The sequence below is a fragment of the Diplotaxodon limnothrissa genome, linkage group LG23 (assembly GCF_057381915.1).
Source record: "Diplotaxodon limnothrissa isolate DT_005_m linkage group LG23, D_limnothrissa_male_GT1.1, whole genome shotgun sequence".
Lineage (NCBI taxonomy): Eukaryota > Metazoa > Chordata > Actinopteri > Cichliformes > Cichlidae > Diplotaxodon > Diplotaxodon limnothrissa.
Window position 1 is genome coordinate 6,551,933 of NC_140617.1, and position 17,695 is coordinate 6,569,627.

Here is a 17,695-nt window from a genome sequence, read left to right on the forward strand (position 1 = left end):
AACAATCAGTTGAAACTTATTATTCACAATTAAAATGCTCCGGTACTTATCCAACTAGTTCAAAAACTACAAACATTCAAGTTTTAAAATGTATAATATAGTACATAAAAAACTAAAGTAAAAATAGAGCAACAAACTAAAAGCATTTCTATTCACAGAGTTCTTAACTGATCTGAATAGGAAAATTAGCAACCAAAGCGGAAAATTATAAGTGTGATGCAAAGTCGTTTCTTGATTGCAGACATTGACCATGATGTGCCCTCACACATTATGTAATATCAACACCCAACTCAAAAATAGAGACTAACTCTAAAGTGCCATCCAAACACCCTGGACTTCATTAATAGGTTAATAGGTTTTTAGCGTCATTTTGTTATCGTTTTTATCGTTAACTCGGTTTTTCTGGGTCTTTTCACGTGTGTTATGAATAAATCTTTTTTCGGTACCGGGACTAGTTTTATTTTGTTGTATTTATCCGCGACACGGTGGCACGGTGGTTAGCACCGTTGCCGCACAGCAAGAAGGTCCTGAGTTCAATTCCAACATCAGGCCGGGGTCTTTCTGTGTGGAATTTTGCATGTTCTCCCCGTGTCTGCGTGGGTTCCCTCCAGGTACTCCGGCTTCCTCCCACTGTCCAAAGACATGCAGCCTGTGGGGATAGGTTAATTGGATAATCCAAATTGTCACTAGGTGTGAGTGCGAATGGTTGTCTGTCCCTGTGTGTTGGCCCTGTGACAGACTGGCGACCTGTCCAGGGTGTACCCCGCCTCTCGCCCTATGACAGCTGGGATAGGCTCCAGCGCCCCCCGTGACCCTGAAAAGGATAAGCGAATGGATGGATGGACCTTAAAGGCCGGTCCGTGAAAATATTGTCGGGCATAAACCAGTCCGTGGCGCAAAAAAGGTTGGGGACCACTGAGTACAGAGTAAAATGACTCAAACTACATGTACCGGAACACTCCCAGGTTTATGCCAAGGCTTGCTGAATTATACAATCTTGCCAAGAAATCTCTATTTATCAAAGTGTAGCAAACAAAGAAGACTGTTGCAATTTCTTTGATATCAGCCTTTGGTTGGACTAGTGTTCAGTAAGACCTGAAAGTAGAAACTGAGGTGATAAATTCACAAACAACAGGCTTGAACAGTAAGTATTTGGGACCATTTTATCTGAGTGTGTCTGAGCTACAGGTGAATGATCTAGCATCATCCACACACAACAGCAGGGTGAAAAATACAGTATCAAAATGCGAATTTGAATTATTCTGGAGCCTGAACTTTTGGCTCACAGCGATGATTTGCACACACCGACCACATCATCTGAAACCTTTGGTTTGTGTGGATAATGAGGATAGAGCTGTACACCCCCGAGTCTTAAAAGAATACAATATACATGTTTAGAAAAACAAAATGCATTTATTCACAAGAAATCCAAAAGCATTAAAATTTGAACTGCTTACAACCCAGAAAGTTTATAATGCCTTTCCCCTACACTATTTTTAATCCATTTACTCACAGTTCTCTGTGCTGTGCTACACTTGATACCACCTAGTTTTAGGAGTCACTGCTTTTTAACATCAGAAATCTATAATCTTCATTCACTCAAAAGAAAAATCAAAGCAATATTAGATACTCCTACACAAAATTATAATAGAATCTAATTATGTGTTGTGAAACTAGTGCAGTTTAACTAGAAGGTGTAACAACAGGCAGCCAGAAACCAACAACCTGAAAGACAAATTCTGCTCCTCTATAGTGCTGTTAACCTCTGCTGACACTAAAGAGCCTGAATATATGTTCACGATACAACCTGATTAGAGTAAGAAAAAAAAATTCAAGTTACAATTTGAAGGTACTATATAAATGTTCAACCTGATTCTGACATTTGGATCAAAGGCTGGTGTTAAAATCATGTTTACATTACAGTTGTACAAATTTAGAGACTACAGTCTTGGATAGTCACTGCTAAATATGATTCAAGAAGGCCCAGCAGTTTTTACTGTGATCACATCACTCCCTGGGAATATAGAAAAATATTCTTGATTTACTTTAAATGGTTTAGGATTTTCACAGCTTTACACGATGAGCTTTTTTCCATTTTAGTAAAAATCTTTAAGTGGCTGAAGCATAAAAGCAGTTGGTGGCCAGCACCAGACACAGAACTGATTTTCCAAAGTTTCTTTGTGTTTTTCATCAGATGCTGCTGTTTGATGACCGTGTCACCATCACTGCATACTTTGACTGTTCAACTTGGACGTATTTCAACAACCGTCTAAAGTTACAAGTTCTCGGCTTTAGTGTTCATTAATATCACATTCGTTAAAACGAGTGGGCTCAAACTCTATATTAAATATTGTTAAGCAGTCAGTTATGTTTCTCTTAGTCCTGACAGGAGATAAATGAGCTGATTATAACAAGTATTCAGCTGCACAGCAAAGCAAAGACAGGGTAGAAATGTGTTCTAGTCTACTCTAGAGTTGGTGAATTGTGCACTGCTTGAGTTAACAGTAGGTTAACTTTCTATCCAGGTTCAATGTACAGTAAGAGAGCATAAATATCATCAGGTGGGTGACCTATTGGATGAGCCGATGCTCACTGATCCCAATCAGCATTTCATTGACCCCTCCCTGTCTTGAGAGCAGATGTGTTTAAGGTCACTTATGGGAGGGAGTGATGCTTATAGATTTTTCCTTAGCTGAATAAAGGGAGACATTTGGCTCTGTGACACAGTCTACTTGGAGGTAGTGGCAGGCACGCTGATTGAAAGTGCCCGGCGGGGGGCATTTGAGATTTGCCGTTGCTGTGTCAGAAAGGACTGACCGGGAGACAGCATGGAGGCAGTGCAGCCCCCGAGACGTGATTCGATGGCCAGCTTCTGAAAGTTCAGACTCTGAGTACAGAAAGAAGACACTGAGTGAAGAAGAGGCAGTAGGTAAATATGTAACTGACCATCTTGCAGGCAATGTACCATTTTACTTTACCTTGTTATACCACGCCGTGACAATCAGTTTTTCCTCATACTCTCTCAGCTTTGCCTGCTCACACTGACGCTATGAGACAAATAACCAAAAAATGTCAATCCGTTTAAATGAAAACGTAAAATAAAATGAAATAAACAACCCTTCAACTTAAAACAAGCAGTAAGCAGTAATGTTTTCATATAGCAATCAAAAGCTTTTCCACATCACTTCTTTCACACCAGAAAGACCCCCACAGGATAAATGAACCAATTTCAGATCTTTGCCCTAAAAGTGAGGCAACGGGAGGTAATCTTATTTACTGGTTTCGGAAATGCAAGAAGGGAAAACATTACTGGAACTTTATAATGGAAAAGCTAGAGACTGCCATATTCAAAAACCTGGAAATTTATGGCTTACATAAATTTTCTCACACTGTTGTTGATATCTGTATATTCTGATACACCTGTTTCTTCTCTGCAAACTGACTCAGTTTAGGGAAAAATGTAGTAAACATATAACTTCAGTTTGAACAAGATTAAAATGCAGATTTACTTCCAAGCTGAGAATCTGCTTGTCTCGGTCTGCAACCTGGTTCCTCAGAGCCTGGATCTCAGCAGTAGCAGGATTCAGCTTAGGGTCCAATGCTCGGATCACCTACAGTAGGAACAAAGGAAATGAAATACTAACACAGACAATACTCAAAGTAACGAAACATGAATAATATTACCCACACTGCGAGCTTTCTCCAAATACATCTTGTATCTCTCCTCCATGGCTCTCATGTCATCATCCTTCTTCTTAAGAGCAGCCATCAGCTCATCCACCTTCAGAGCTTTCAAATAAAATAGCAACACTTATAACTAAGCCATCACTTTGTGTCTAGTGTTGATGATGACGCAAACGTGCAACTTACAGGTTTGAGTGTTGTCAGGCTGAAGGTCCTCCAGCAGCTCTTTCTTCTTCATGATTTCATCCTGGGCCTCGTTCAGTTGGACCCTGAAGGGGAAGAAAAAATGCTGCTTCTTTACCTCCCTCTACTGGAAAACATAGAAATTCATTTTGCACCCCTCAGTTATTTGTCAAAGCTCAGACCAGCTGCACTTACATGTGTGCATCAAGTTTCCGCTTCAGGTTTGACTGAAAATGAGAAAATAGAAGTACAAGATTAAATGTGGTAAAGGAATTTCATTCTGGATGGCAAAAATAAATAAAAGGATTTCCCCTGACACACTCACTCTAAAGTAAAAACTAACAATCAAGGCGTGATTGAAAGAACTGTGCTGGCACTTTAAGGTGTTTTCTGGAAAAGTTAATTTGGCCTTCCTGTTCTTAAATTTAACCAGAGGTTTGCATCTTGCTGTAAACCAGCTATGTGATTGTATACAAATGGCTGTAATTACAGTGCATACATCTTTCTCTACCAATACCAATCTACCTACCTTATATAAAGTGATTTTCTTTTGTAATTCCTTGCCAGCATCAAATATACCAGGCTAACATTAACTCTGCATTTTCTCTGTACTAACGCCAGACCATTTGGGCAAACTTACATCATCAGGCTTGGATGCCTGGCTCTGCAAAGCCTTTTGAAGGTCCTCAACCTGCTGCTGCAGCTCACCGACCCGTTCTCGGCTCAGTCTGAAGATTAACCAGAATGTAGAGGAATGAAAGGTTAACATCCAGATCAAATACATTTGATAAATGATGAAAATACATCAAACTAAATGTATGGAGAGAACAGCTTCCATCACATCTATCAGTGCTTGACAGAAACCTGTTTTCAGTGTCCAGTTCACTGCGAGTCTTGTGTGCTTCCTCCAGCTGGGCCTGCAGAGAAGCGATCTTCTCACGCTCATATTCTTCCTGCTGCACTCTCAACATCTTATTCTCATGCTGCAGCCGGATGAACTTTTCTCTGAACAATAACACACACATAAGTCACACACATCAGTTTGGTGGGAAAAGTAAAAATCTTATTAAGTGCAGCAACAGCAGTAAGATACTACCTGTACTCAACGGGCATCAACTCAGCAGCCAGGTTATCATGACTGGGGCTGCTAGAGGGAAGCATGCCTATATGAAATAAGCATGCAAATTTCAGATTACCATAGCAACACCACAATAACTAATGTCAGGTATGACCTTTCCTATAGGATACCTGCTTGGGAGAGTTGGTGCTGCTGAGCTTGAGTGCATCGAAGCTCCTCATTGATTTCCTTCAGAGAATCTCGCTCAATGATGATCCTCTTGTGGTGGTGAAGAAATTTTTTAACAATGTTAGGAGTTTTATCACAGCTAGAAGAAAATTATTACTTTATTATTGCTAACTAAAAAAAAAATGCTGTTAAACCTCTTTTTCTTTCGTTGCAGTTTCATGTTTCTCCTCCAACTTCTTCATCTCAAACGCCAGGTTGTCTGCTCGCCTCGTCTCCTCAGACAACTTCCTGTGTAGCTCCTGGACCTAAATAAATGAAAATGTAATAATATAAACTCATCCACCACCAGACACATTATTGCTCAAAAAATGCCAATAAATGTTATTATTACAAACAAATGATTATATTGTGAGATTTATAATTTGTGTGGATTTTGGATGAAAGTTCGAGCTGTGCTTTTGCATGTCATTTACCTGTCTCTTGTATGTCTCGAGCTGTGCACGGGCAGCGTTGGCCTTGCGCAGCTCTTCCTCCAGACTGACTGTGTTTTGCATGTAAGTCATGTTGTTTTCCTCCAATAGTTTCATCTGCCTCTTTAAATCACCCAGATTCTCCAGCTTGCGCTTGTACGTTTCCACCGAAGCCTCCAGCATCACCACCCGATCTGAGCAGTTCCTATACAGCACATAGGAAAACTGAAATGTACAGTACTGCAGCACATATCTCAATTTACTGTGCCTGGAATAAGCAACATTTTAATACAGATATTAAGATCACTGCATACTTTAAAACTACCTCTTTAATTAGTTACATATTAAATAGCGTAAAACAAACATTTTCCTACGCAAGAATATGAAGGACTGTAAAATATTGTCACCACACATTTGAGTCTCCATTATAACCGTGAACAAGAGCGTCTTCAGAAATAACGCTAAGGTAGAACATTTTGATCCAAGGTAAGCACCTTTTGTGTTGAACTTAAAGGATCTCCCAGTGCTTGCGTGAGAGATCAAAGAGCTCTAGTTTCAAAAACCTGCTGATTATCTAGTCTCAGGACACTTACAAAAGAAATTCGAAATCTCATTGTTTCACTTCCTGTAACATTATCGATTAAGAATTAGTCATTTACTGGAACGAGATAATCTGTACCGGTGTTACGCCGATTTCATGCCAGCAAAATGACACCCCTTATTGTTAAGGTCAGAAACGCAAACATCAGCCAGTTTCACTCATTGAAGGGTGTGGCCTTACTGCCTCTACTAGTTTTGCAGCAGGAAGCAACAGAAAGTGGCTGCTTGTAAACGGTCCTTCGATTACTCCCTTTAGAAGTCACCACAACAGATCATGTGTCTCCATCTGAGCGTATCCCTAGCATCATCTTCCTTCACACCAACCTTCTGTGTGTGTTCCGTCGCTATATCCATGAATCTTTTTTGTGGTCATCCACTTTTCCCTTCACCTAGCAACTCCATATTCAACATCGTTTTTTCATTGTAAGCACTAACCCTCCTCTACATATGTCCAAATAATCTCAGCCTTGCCTCGCTAACTTTTTCTCCAAACCAATTTAAGTTATCCAACTGATGCAATAATTTCTAATCCTGAGCCTGAAATGCATTTTTATTTTACTGAATTTGTATGATCTTACCTCTAAACAATTTAATACTTTAATGAATCTATTGTATTACAGACACAAACCTCAGCACATCCAGTTCATCTTTGAGAGCTCGCGATTCTTCTGCCAAGCTGGTGAGCTCATCATTTCGGTGCTGAACTTCTATCAGCTGCTTCTCCAGCTCCTCACAGTGGATCCGATAGTCATCCTTAGCAGCCTCCAGCCTAGAAAATGCATAACACATCATTGTTTTGTTTTCACCATAGGGAGGTTCATCAGCCATTTCAAGAGGAAAGGACAAACCTGAAGTTCTCCTCCTGCAGTGTTTCTAGCTGTTGCTGTAACTGACTGTGTTTTCTTCCCGACGGCGTGCTTGGGTCATCAAATGTGTCCAGCTGATTAGCTCGGTCTGTTAGGACGTCATTCTCAGCCAATAAGCTGTTCCGTTCCTCTTGAAGAACAGCCACCTGTGCAGGGAAAGTAAGGTGAGCGAGCCATTCCCACAAGTAGTTTTAAAGTTGAACTGGTTTCATCGGGGGAAAAAATATGACATGAAATATCTTCATTTATTTCATGCAAAGTAAAATGTCACAACATCATCGCATCAAAAGATACACCACTGCCATGAGAATTTACTTTCCCAGCTGTTAAAGCAAACAGTGCAGTTAATCCATGCTGAAAGCAGAGCACAGACAAAGTGCACTTTAAGCAAACATGTTAATGCATGGTTAGTTTTCATTCTCACTCACCAGTACCTCAAAGCTGGTTGCCAGTTTATGAAACATTAGTTTGAGAATAACACATGACTGTTTAAATTCCTATCCCATAACGTCCTTACAACTTGTCTACAACTAAAGTTGAGATATATGTTCACTATTATTCTTCTTATTATGAATACCAATCAGGCACATGACTAAAAATCACAGGTCAAGCACAGAATAATTTCAGTGATCTTGTTATAGTGCAGAGTTCTGCTAGTAGACCTTTGATTCTGACCTTCATGTGCATGTTTCTTTGACTGATGCAACCTTTCGGCAGGATGCTGCAGACTATACACCCATGGCAACAGGCGGCCTCGATGACAACAGCATTTCCAAACGCAAGGGTAAATGATAAGGAGCCTACTACCAATGTAAGATGTCAAAACCTCTTACTGTGCGTGTAAAATATTTACAAAATGCATTTTCAATTTATCTACTACCACCAAACAAAACCATGTAAAATAAAATTATTTAGTAACTCTGTATGGCCTGTTGTAGGCTAACTTAAAGCCATTTATTTTGATAGTTTGAATCTTTAAAACAACACATAATTAGTAACACAGCACATCAGTACAAAAGACCCATATACATTACAAAATAATGTAATGTTGCTTTTCTCAAAAGAATATGGCAAAGTCTTTAGGTTAATTACTGGAAAAACAGTAAAAATTATTAAATAAGCATTGTGTGCCCTGTGTCAAACAGAATCCCAACTGAACCGTCTGTTAGCAGAGTTAGAGTACAAATATTTAAGCAGCTCGTTTAGTTGAGTTTAGTTGCGCGGGACAGACAACCATGTTATACTTACCTCGCTACGATCAGAGAAGAGCAAGACTGGAAACAGAACAAATCAATCTGTCGAGAGTCCAGTTGAACAGTTGATCAGTCCCTATGCTAAAATTAGTCTGCCTGTTCAGTGATGAATGAGGCCTTGTAGCAGTGGCAGAGCATGGGCTGAATGGCACGGTAGGACAAGCTGAGCCCAGACTCTAAGCTCATGGTCATTCTGCCACAGCAGCTCCACACAATGGAGCAAAGCATTACACAATTCCTGTTTATACTGTACATAGACATGTATGTGTGGAGACATAGAGACCTGAATATCAGCAAAGTAAGGCAAAAGAGCGCTAGTCAATCAGATTCAAGAGTATTTCTCAATAGAAATTCACCTTGGCTGTGTGTAACAGGTCTGCACTCACCTGTAGGTCCAGCTCTTGACATCGCTGGGTTAGCGCTTCCTTCTCTGTCTGAAGTGCAGCGAGGTCCTCAAGAGCTTTTTTCAGCTGGACACATGAGGATTTAGAAGTTAAATTATCGAAGAGACACTGATGTGATTCTCTCATGGATCAGAGAAAGCAAATATTAAATGGCTAAGTTTTTCTTAAAAAAATAAAAAATAAAAAAAAAAGCTAAGTTCAAGAACTAAGCATAAAATACATTACTCATAAAATCAATACAAAACCATCAATGTTCCCCGATTCATTTTCCCATTGAAGATGCAGATCTCCAGCGCCACATGTGCAGTTCATGTCAGTACTTGAGCTGTGGTAGTCTCTGCACAGTGACAACGTTCTTCCGCAAACACGTCAAGGAAAATAAAGGCTCAAGTTACAGAAATAAGTTGGGTGGACTCCTTTGAAATGGCAATATTATCAGCAGCTGCGATGCCAACTGCCTGACAAAAGTTACATTACTGACTTGTGCAGTTTGCACGGTACAGTAACGCTCCAAGAACAAGTCAATAAACTGACAAGCTGAACAAGCCAACAATTTAAATTACATACACAGGTCCTTTGCTTGACTTAGCACAAGCAAATTAGAGTAAGCTGAACTACTTTAGACTTTATGCATGTTAGAAAAAACATATTATTAAATACAACTAAAGTTTTAAATTATGAGGTCAGTATGTGTGCAAGTAATATCTATGAGCCAAACGCTGAGGTTGCAAGCGGCTCTAAAGGAACATTTTAACTGCAAAGAAATAGAGGAGCGGCTGTCACTCAGGTGGCAGATCAGGTCGTCTACCAATCGGAAGGTAGGTGGCTCAATCCTAGTCTGCTCCGGTCCACATGTCACAGTATTCTTGAGCAAGATACTGAACCCCGATTTGCCTCCCAATGCATTCATATCCACCATATCGCACCAAATGGGCATTAACAATGCATTTAGCAACACACTTTCTTTCAGACTGAGTGGGATATAATAATAATACTAACCTGCTGTTCCAAATCCCCGGACAGCTCTGCTCCAAATGCGGTCTTGGTCTCTTTACTCATGAGCTGAAGAGGAAAATGGAGCAGAGTTTATTACATACACTAACTGAAAAAGCTGCAAAGCCTCAACCTATTTCACCACATGCAAGCAAATACTCGAACCTCCTTCATACACTATTGCTTCTGCTGCTGAAACAGTTACTGTTATTTAAAATGGCAGAAATGCTCAGCAAAGCTGTTTCTGAGTATCTTTAATACAGCTAATTTGTCAGAGCAAGTAATGCTATATTAAAACAAGCTGACCTCCTGGATGGCTGTCATGACAACATGCTGCACAGACTCCTCCAAGGTCATGATGAACTGAATGTATTCTGGTGATATAATGAGGGAGATTAAATCACACAAACGTACACACCATTGTAATATTTTGTCAAACTACTAAATGCAGCACCTGTCCTCACTGGTTTCTAATCTCATAAACTCCGTCTTTGTAAGTGACATGTTACAACATTTTTATTTATTTTTTTTACATTTTGCTCATGCAAAATGTCTTTAATTGGGTCTTACATGAGTGTAGAGATTATGTGTAACACACAAGCAGCAACATACCCTGTTTGCGCTCACATCTGACTGCACAGCCCAGTATAAGCTGCAGAAGTCTCCCCAGTTCAGTGGGGTCTGAATGCTCTGCCACCAGTGACACATCTGGCAAGGGAAAATCTGAAATTTCCTGGGATAAGACCTGAAGGTGCACAGAAAATAAAAGCTGCACATTAACTTTTCACTAAAGCTTTTCTCTAAGATGTAGAAAAGCCGTAAACAACTGTTTATAGGTTTTCAGATTCTGTAGTCGACTCTACCAATGACTTAACATCTCTGCATAAACAAGGATTACATTCTCCATACCTCATTATAATAGTCAACCACCATCTGAAGTATCTTTTTCAGGTTGTTCATCTGAGGAAAGATATAAAATATTCTCATATTTGTTTTATATCGATCAAAATGAACAAACAACAATGGAAAACAATATACGTTCATGCAGACCAAAAGAAAAGAGAGAAACTTTTTAATCACACATTTGAAAATGTCCTTTTTCATGGCAGATATTTTGAGTTGCATAGTACATTAAGTTAATGTTAATGATAACGCTTAAGACCAAATTAGGTCATTTAATCGCTCATCATCAAATTTCTGCTCAGCCACCTCTGATTTGCCTGAAAATCTTATGGTTTAAAAAATAAAATTATATAGCAATTGCAGTCAACCTTGAGGTCATGTAGCAAATACTTGTAGATAATTATCTATAAATATCCTTTTTTTCTTTTTTTTTTTAAAGGCCTGTCCATCTACTGTAAAGCCTTATTTTTGCACATTGAAATCTGAGGCAATTTTTGAACTTGAATATATCTCAAAAACTATTTTGAGCCTAAAAAAGCCAAAAATTTTCACTGGCCGCTCTATAAAAATGAATGAGTAATTTGAGACACATAAATAAAAAATGTTTGCATATTTGCCAGTTAAAATATGAAAAAAGGAAACATTTCTGGAAAGTCCCATATTTTATGACACGACAATTAAAAAAAAAGGGACATTGCAGACGATAATTTCTGAAGAGTATAGAGTTGTATTTAACAATAATTTAAAAAAAAAAAATGAATAAAACAAGAAGAATACTATTTAACATGAAATTCTTATTCACAAATATTAAGAAAATCTTATTTACATTCAACTTTCATGCTGGACTGATCAAGAAAATGACAAGAATTTTTTATTTTTGGACCATAACATTTTAAAAGAAATCTGAAATGTTCAGGCAAAAGATTTGAGATGAATGACCCACATGTAAATAAGACTTCTATTATATGCACAATAAAGTAACGATCCCCAAACCCCAGGCCACGGACCGGTACCGGGCCACGAGAGTTGAGGCTCGGGTGTAAAATTCATGGTTTTCAGGATTTTTATAGTTTTTATCATTAACTCGGTTTTCCTGGGTCTTTTCCCATGTGTTATGAATAAATCTTCTTTTGTTGGTACCGGTGCTGGTTTTATTTTGTTGTATTTATCCGAGACACCTTAAAGGCCGGTCTGTGAAAATATTGTCGGACATAAACTGGTCCGTGGTGCAAAAAAGGTTGGGGACCGCTGCAATAAAGGATGTGTCCACGAAAAAAAGCATTCAGGAAAGAGGACAAGGCAGCAGCAGGGAAAGCATCACAACCAAATCAATGTGGAGAAAATGGCTTTTTTTTTTTTTTCATCATCCTTACACTTTACAGCTGACATATTTGGACAAACATACATGCACACTTTCACCAGAAGAGTCAGAGCGCAGAGTCAGAGTGCACGCTTAAGCAGAACCCCTGGAGCAGCTTGGAGATCAGTGTCAAGGACAGTTTTGCAGGTGTGGAGCAAACAAAGGATTTAGCACACAAAGGGTTCAGCAAATTAGAAGAAAAATAAACATTTAAAAGAAAAACCCAAAGTGAACAAAAAGCAAACATGGGGCATGGTAGTACTTTGTACCTTTAATCTCCAGTTGTCTTCAACATCCGTTTTGATACGACTGAGCCATCCATCAGTGAACCATGCAGGGTCTCTGAAGCACAGAGATGATAAGACTTATTCTACACAAGAGTCCTTGTTTAGTAGTGTACAGTTCACATTCTTTGTTAGATATCCATGTTATGTGCATGAAATTTCTGAAATAAATGCTACAACCTTTTCTACTCAAGCTGTTTAATTTCTACAACTGCCAGCATTAGATGAGATACAACAGGCAAGTTCTTTTATTCAGCTGTGGGTTGTACATGGGGAAGAGCCAGAAAAAAATTTAATTAGGTGAAAATGAGTTTCCATAGAAGAGACACTTTTGACTTTTAGAACAACTCTGTCAGGCAAAAGTGGCAAAATTGTTTCTGTAATAGGAGAAAATGTTTGAATTCTAAACTAACCCACTGATTGTGGATTATATGAGTAAGATATTATCTTATTGGAAATATCTGACATGTGATAGGTGAGAGCATGCAAACTCCATTCTCGCTCTCAGAAATATCACACAAAGCTATAACTGTGCAAACTATAACTGCTATAACTGAAATTGATATTCACTTACAATTAAAACCTCCAACAAGTGTTTGAAATGGTGCTTTCACTTTGCCTTTCCTTTACAGTGGGGCACTTTCTCTGTTCTCTCTGTTAAACTAAAACGTTTAACAAATGCACTTCATTTTAAGTTAACTTTTTGTGATAAATAATCCTCATCATAATTGTGATTAAGATTGTTGCCATAATTAAGCAGCTCTACTTTGTACCCAAAATGTTCTTGCTGTGAGGGGTTCTTGTCAATGACTACAATGTGGTGCTGGCCAGAAATGTAATAAGATAAGATCAGTAGTTTTCTTTTTGTTTGTGTGCACTTTAAAGCACAAGTACCCTTTCTCTCTATAGTAGAGGAACTAATGAGGGCGTGAGAGCAAAAAAAATGCAAGCACATTATCCCAACTGTTCCAGCAGTGCACGTTTGACCTAACGTGGAGTAGGCAGGAGCATGTGTGACATGAATTACTGGCTGGAAATAAATAAAGCATGTGCTCTCACATCTGATGCAGAGCCTGTGACATTGCTGCTCCAGTGGTCAGCTCCTCCACTGTTTGGCAGGATGCAGGAGTGTTGAAAGTTTGCAGCTGAGAGGCAGAAAACAAAATAATATTATGATGACTGATAAACCAAGGGAATAATGTAGTAGTGCACCAGCAAATATATTTTAAAGACTTTAACTACAACATTACAAAGATTCTGAGATGCCATACAGTGCTGTGAAGTATTTGCCCCCTTTCTATTTTTTACTTCTTTGCATATTTGCAAAGAAGATTTTACCTGTTTTAGATCAAACAAATATTATTACAGAAAGAACCCTTCAAATTATGATTTTTTTTAAAAAAAATAACAGAACAAAGCTATTTAAACATACCTGGACATACCTGAAAAGTAATTGCCCCTTAAACCTAATAACTAGTTGCGCCACCCTTAGCAGCAAGAACTGCAAGTGTTTGTGTTAAGTGACAACGAGTGTCTCGGGTTGCTGTGCAGTAGTGATTCTTAAAGTGTGGGCCAGGGCCCCCTGGTGGGCTACAGTAATAACAGAAATTCAGTGTGAAATTACTCACTCAAGTATGTACAGTAACATGTTTATATAAATGTATTTATTTATATAAAAAGGTGATTTAAAACTGGTAACAGAACATTACTCTGACCTAAATTTATTATTATTGAAGTTTGTGCTGCAGTGGCAAGTGGGTCAAACGTTGGCCTTTATACTTTGCATATATGACTTGGTAGCATTAGCAATTTATAGCCACTTATTTTATTTTATTTTTATAAAATTTTCATGGAAATTGAGCACCATTTCATATTTTGTAAAGAGTACAGATTTAATGATGGCAGGCCCCTCTGGAATCTTTCATTTTTAAATGGGGCGCAGCACTCTTAGCTTTGGGAACAGCTGCTGTGGAGGAATTTTGGCCAAATGTTCTTTGCAGAATTGTTTGAATTCAGCCACAAACTAATTGTCGGAGCAGAATTTATGTCACCATCAAGTTGTCCAGGTCCTGAAGCAACAAAGCAACCATCACACTACCACCACCACGTTTGACTCTCGACTTGATGTACTGTTTTTGAAATGGTATGATAGTTTTATGCCAGATGTAATGGGATGCAAACATTTGAAAAGGTTCAATGTGTCTTGTCACTCCACAGTATATTTCTCCAAAAGTCTTGGACATGTGAGACAAGCCTTTGTTTCCTTTTTGGTCAGCAGTGGTTTTCTCCTTGGAACCTCCATGGATGGCATTTTTGCTCAATTTCCTTCTTAATTGCAAAGATCAGCCTTGACTGATGCAAGGGAAACATGCAGTCTTCCAGGTTCCTGGTTCTTTTGTGACCTTCATGATGAGTCATTAATGGATTATTGATGATAATTTTGGTAGGCTTACCACTGTTCACTACTGTTCCAAGTTGTCTCCATTTGTGAATAATGGGTCTCACTGTGGTTCGCTGCTACCTTTTGAGACCTTTTAGCCTGTTTCACCTTGTCAGACAGGTTCCATCTAAGTGCTTTTGTGATTTAACAGTGAAATTAAACTCAGGCTTCCAAAAAAATTTGGTTAATCACAGTTAATTATGATTTAAAAGGAAGGGGGGGGGGGGGGGGGGGGGGGATTTCTTTTTCAACATAGATAAGCCAAGTAACTTTTTTCCCTTAAATGAAATCATCATTTAAAACTGCATCTTTGTTTTTACTGGGCTTATCATTGTCTAATATTAAAATGTGATGATCTGAAACATGATGGGACAAAAACAAACAAACAACCAAAAAATAAATAAATAAATAAATCAGAAGGGTGGCAAATAGTTTTCACTGCACTGTAGTTGTTTCAAAACCCCTACAGAGAATAAGGAAAGATGAGAGGACAGAATAAGACACATCATCACTTTGCACCGTTTCATTTGTGTTCTTCTTTAGTCTTGTTTGTCTCATTTATAGCAGTGTTTTTTTACTTTTCTACATTTGCAAAATGTTTCCAAAGTCAAACCACTGAGTTAAAAAAAAAAAACCCTCAATATTGACTAAAACAATTCCAAGTATAACGTTTCCCATAATCGAGCAGCACTAGGACATAGAAGAAATGATAAATGTTTAGGGCAGGATGTACAGGGACACACAGGACAACAGTGGCAAAGAAACCACCGCAGACCCAAGTAAAGAAAAAGGCTTTCTTGCTTACATGATGATGTAAATAATTCAAGCAGCAGCCACGGTGTACGGTTAATTCTCACAGTCTAATATCAATATCCTTCCGCAAGAACAGTGCAGCTATAGTCACGATAAAATTTAAAGACCACCAAGCACGGTTTTGAAGAGTTTATAGGAAGTTTTACTCCCTTCATGGGACACCTTTACACATTTTCTTGTTTTTGGCATTGGGTAAGTTGACCCGTTACTTAGTGACACTGCTGTTCAAAGTTACGGGTTCAACAAAGTGGCTTACTGACAGACACAGCAATCGTGGATCCTGGACGAGATCTCATTAACTCAGCGCTTATCCTATTACTAACCACAAGACAGGCAGCAAAACTGTTTGTTCTCTGTGAGCGCAAAGTGCCTTATTACTTGCTGCTGTTTGCTACATTTAAGCAGTTACATAACATTAGCAAAAATCCAAACCGCGACATTCCGCAAATACCCCCCTGGTTAATTGGATTAGCAGCCCGAGTCTTGCCAAACCACATAAACTAGAGGATTGTTATCTTTGCACCTGCTAGGTGTTAACTTTACATTCAGCAGACTGCAGGACCCCCCGCCCCCAGCTACATTTCCTACCTATGGGGTCACAGAGACGAACAACAGCTGCACAAGAAGCTAATCTCTCTAATAACGACCTTATTCTGCCATTACACCGTCCGAACAAATTGTCAGATTTCCTTCATTTTCTCTCCAGTTTCTTTCGTTGACACCCCCACCAGCTACAAACAGGTGACTTAAATCCCTTCCGCGGTTTCGGCGACACATTCACAAATAGACTCACCCATATTATGAGGCTTTCGACCAGCTCCGTCTTGTTTTCGTCCATTTGTTGCCTTTTAGCTTAAAGCTAAAATATTTCTTCCTCCACCTGTCGGCAAAAAAGCTCTTCCGCTCTGTCCCTCAGCATTTGACCTCACCTGCTGCCAAAGGTGGCTATCTAACGTCAGATACGTATTTTGAAGACGAGTGAAGACCTGTCTGACTTAAGTTTGCGTAAGATGTACGCGAATAGCGTAGCTTCTTCTTCTTGCTTACAGGTTGGGTTGTTGCGAAGTGAGAGGGTATCTAAGCAGAAACCAATCGGTATTAAGATCGGGGATGATTGACGGCTGTGACTCCACACTCTGGCCAATCAGACAGCTTGATTTGAAATTCCTGTACGCCTCACTTATCTGCACAAAATAAACACATTTTTTGTCCGTTCAGTCGTTTTCTTTGCCCACCGATATTAGGGAACAGGAAAACAAAAAGTTATTAGAAGAAAATGGAGCGTGGCTAATTTAGTATTATTTATTGTGTTCTATAAAGGTTACAGTATCCATTTCCCCCAAATGAGGTCGTCATTTCACCTGCAGTTAACAGTTAAGTAGTAAAAACCCTGCTCGAGGCTACAGCATCGTGACTAAAGTCTTTATACACTGATATGATAACTTAAGGAGAAACCAGACAGTATCGAATTCCCAAAAAAACAATCAGATTTGCAGGCAAAGGTAAATATTTCAAACTATTTGCTGCTTGAAACAAGCCACAACCAAAACCATGTAAAAAGTGATACTGAGCAAGAGATAGTGGCCCAAACATAAATGTGGCTCAAGCTTGCTCAGCCAACATCTATTCACTGCAGTTTATATCATGTTTGGCTTCTCTGCTTTAAAATATTTTATTATCACACCCAACAAATTAAAAATCCTGCACAGCAAATTTTCTTAGGCAGAGCTTTAAGATAAATGCTGTTGGAATGATAATCCCTAGGACACGTTTTATTGGCTATACAAGTATTTCTGTAATCTGCACTGTTCCCAAAGAGCCACTAAAACCCTGGCAGCATGTCAGCTACTCTCTGCGAGTAAATCATTTCCCATGAAGGCTATAAATTTCTCAAGTTACCCATTTATTTTATGCCTCACATGAGGTTGTGTCTAGTTGATATGAAATCTTCTCTGTGTCACATGCTTTCCCAAGCCACACCATGGAAAATTACAAACAAATCTTAAAGAGCACCTATTATAAAGGGATTGTTACATCACTCAGCAAGCAACCTAATGATCACAAATCAAAGCTAAAATTTGACACACTCATAAAATAGTACGTGCTTGAACTGACTCTGGACTTTACCCATTAAACTCTCTTTGGATGAGGACCTCATTTATCTCCTGATTTCTGCCACTCAGACCTTGACCCTAT

The 17,695-nt window shown here is 38.9% G+C and overlaps 1 protein-coding gene across 1 annotated transcript; it reads right to left on the reverse strand.

The window, feature by feature from the left end:
• Nucleotides 1-2,083: 2,083 nt before the first annotated feature.
• On the reverse strand, nt 2,084-16,479 carry hook1 (hook microtubule-tethering protein 1). The gene is made up of 22 exons (XM_085347082.1): nt 16,293-16,479; nt 13,306-13,391; nt 12,232-12,304; nt 10,609-10,659; nt 10,312-10,444; nt 10,006-10,073; nt 9,706-9,768; nt 8,689-8,772; nt 7,032-7,195; nt 6,812-6,952; nt 5,587-5,788; nt 5,308-5,418; nt 5,116-5,203; nt 4,964-5,030; nt 4,732-4,872; nt 4,508-4,595; nt 4,063-4,094; nt 3,871-3,953; nt 3,689-3,789; nt 3,510-3,611; nt 2,979-3,047; nt 2,084-2,887 (listed from the first exon to the last, which is right to left on the reverse strand). Exons 1-22 carry the CDS (start codon nt 16,335-16,337, stop codon nt 2,729-2,731), a joined length of 2,151 nt encoding a protein of 716 aa, XP_085203208.1. The 5' UTR covers nt 16,338-16,479; the 3' UTR covers nt 2,084-2,728.
• Nucleotides 16,480-17,695: the final 1,216 nt, after the last annotated feature.

Coding starts and splice junctions, on each gene's coding strand:
- hook1 (XM_085347082.1), bottom strand. CDS start 16,337: ATGGACGAAAACAAGACGGAGCTGGTCGAAAGCCTCATAATATGG. Junction 13,392..16,292: donor TCGAAAGCCTCATAATATGG/GTGAGTCTATTT, acceptor TCTGCCTCTCAG/CTGCAAACTTTCAACACTCC. Junction 3,612..3,688: donor ATTTGGAGAAAGCTCGCAGT/GTGGGTAATATT, acceptor TTCCTACTGTAG/GTGATCCGAGCATTGGACCC.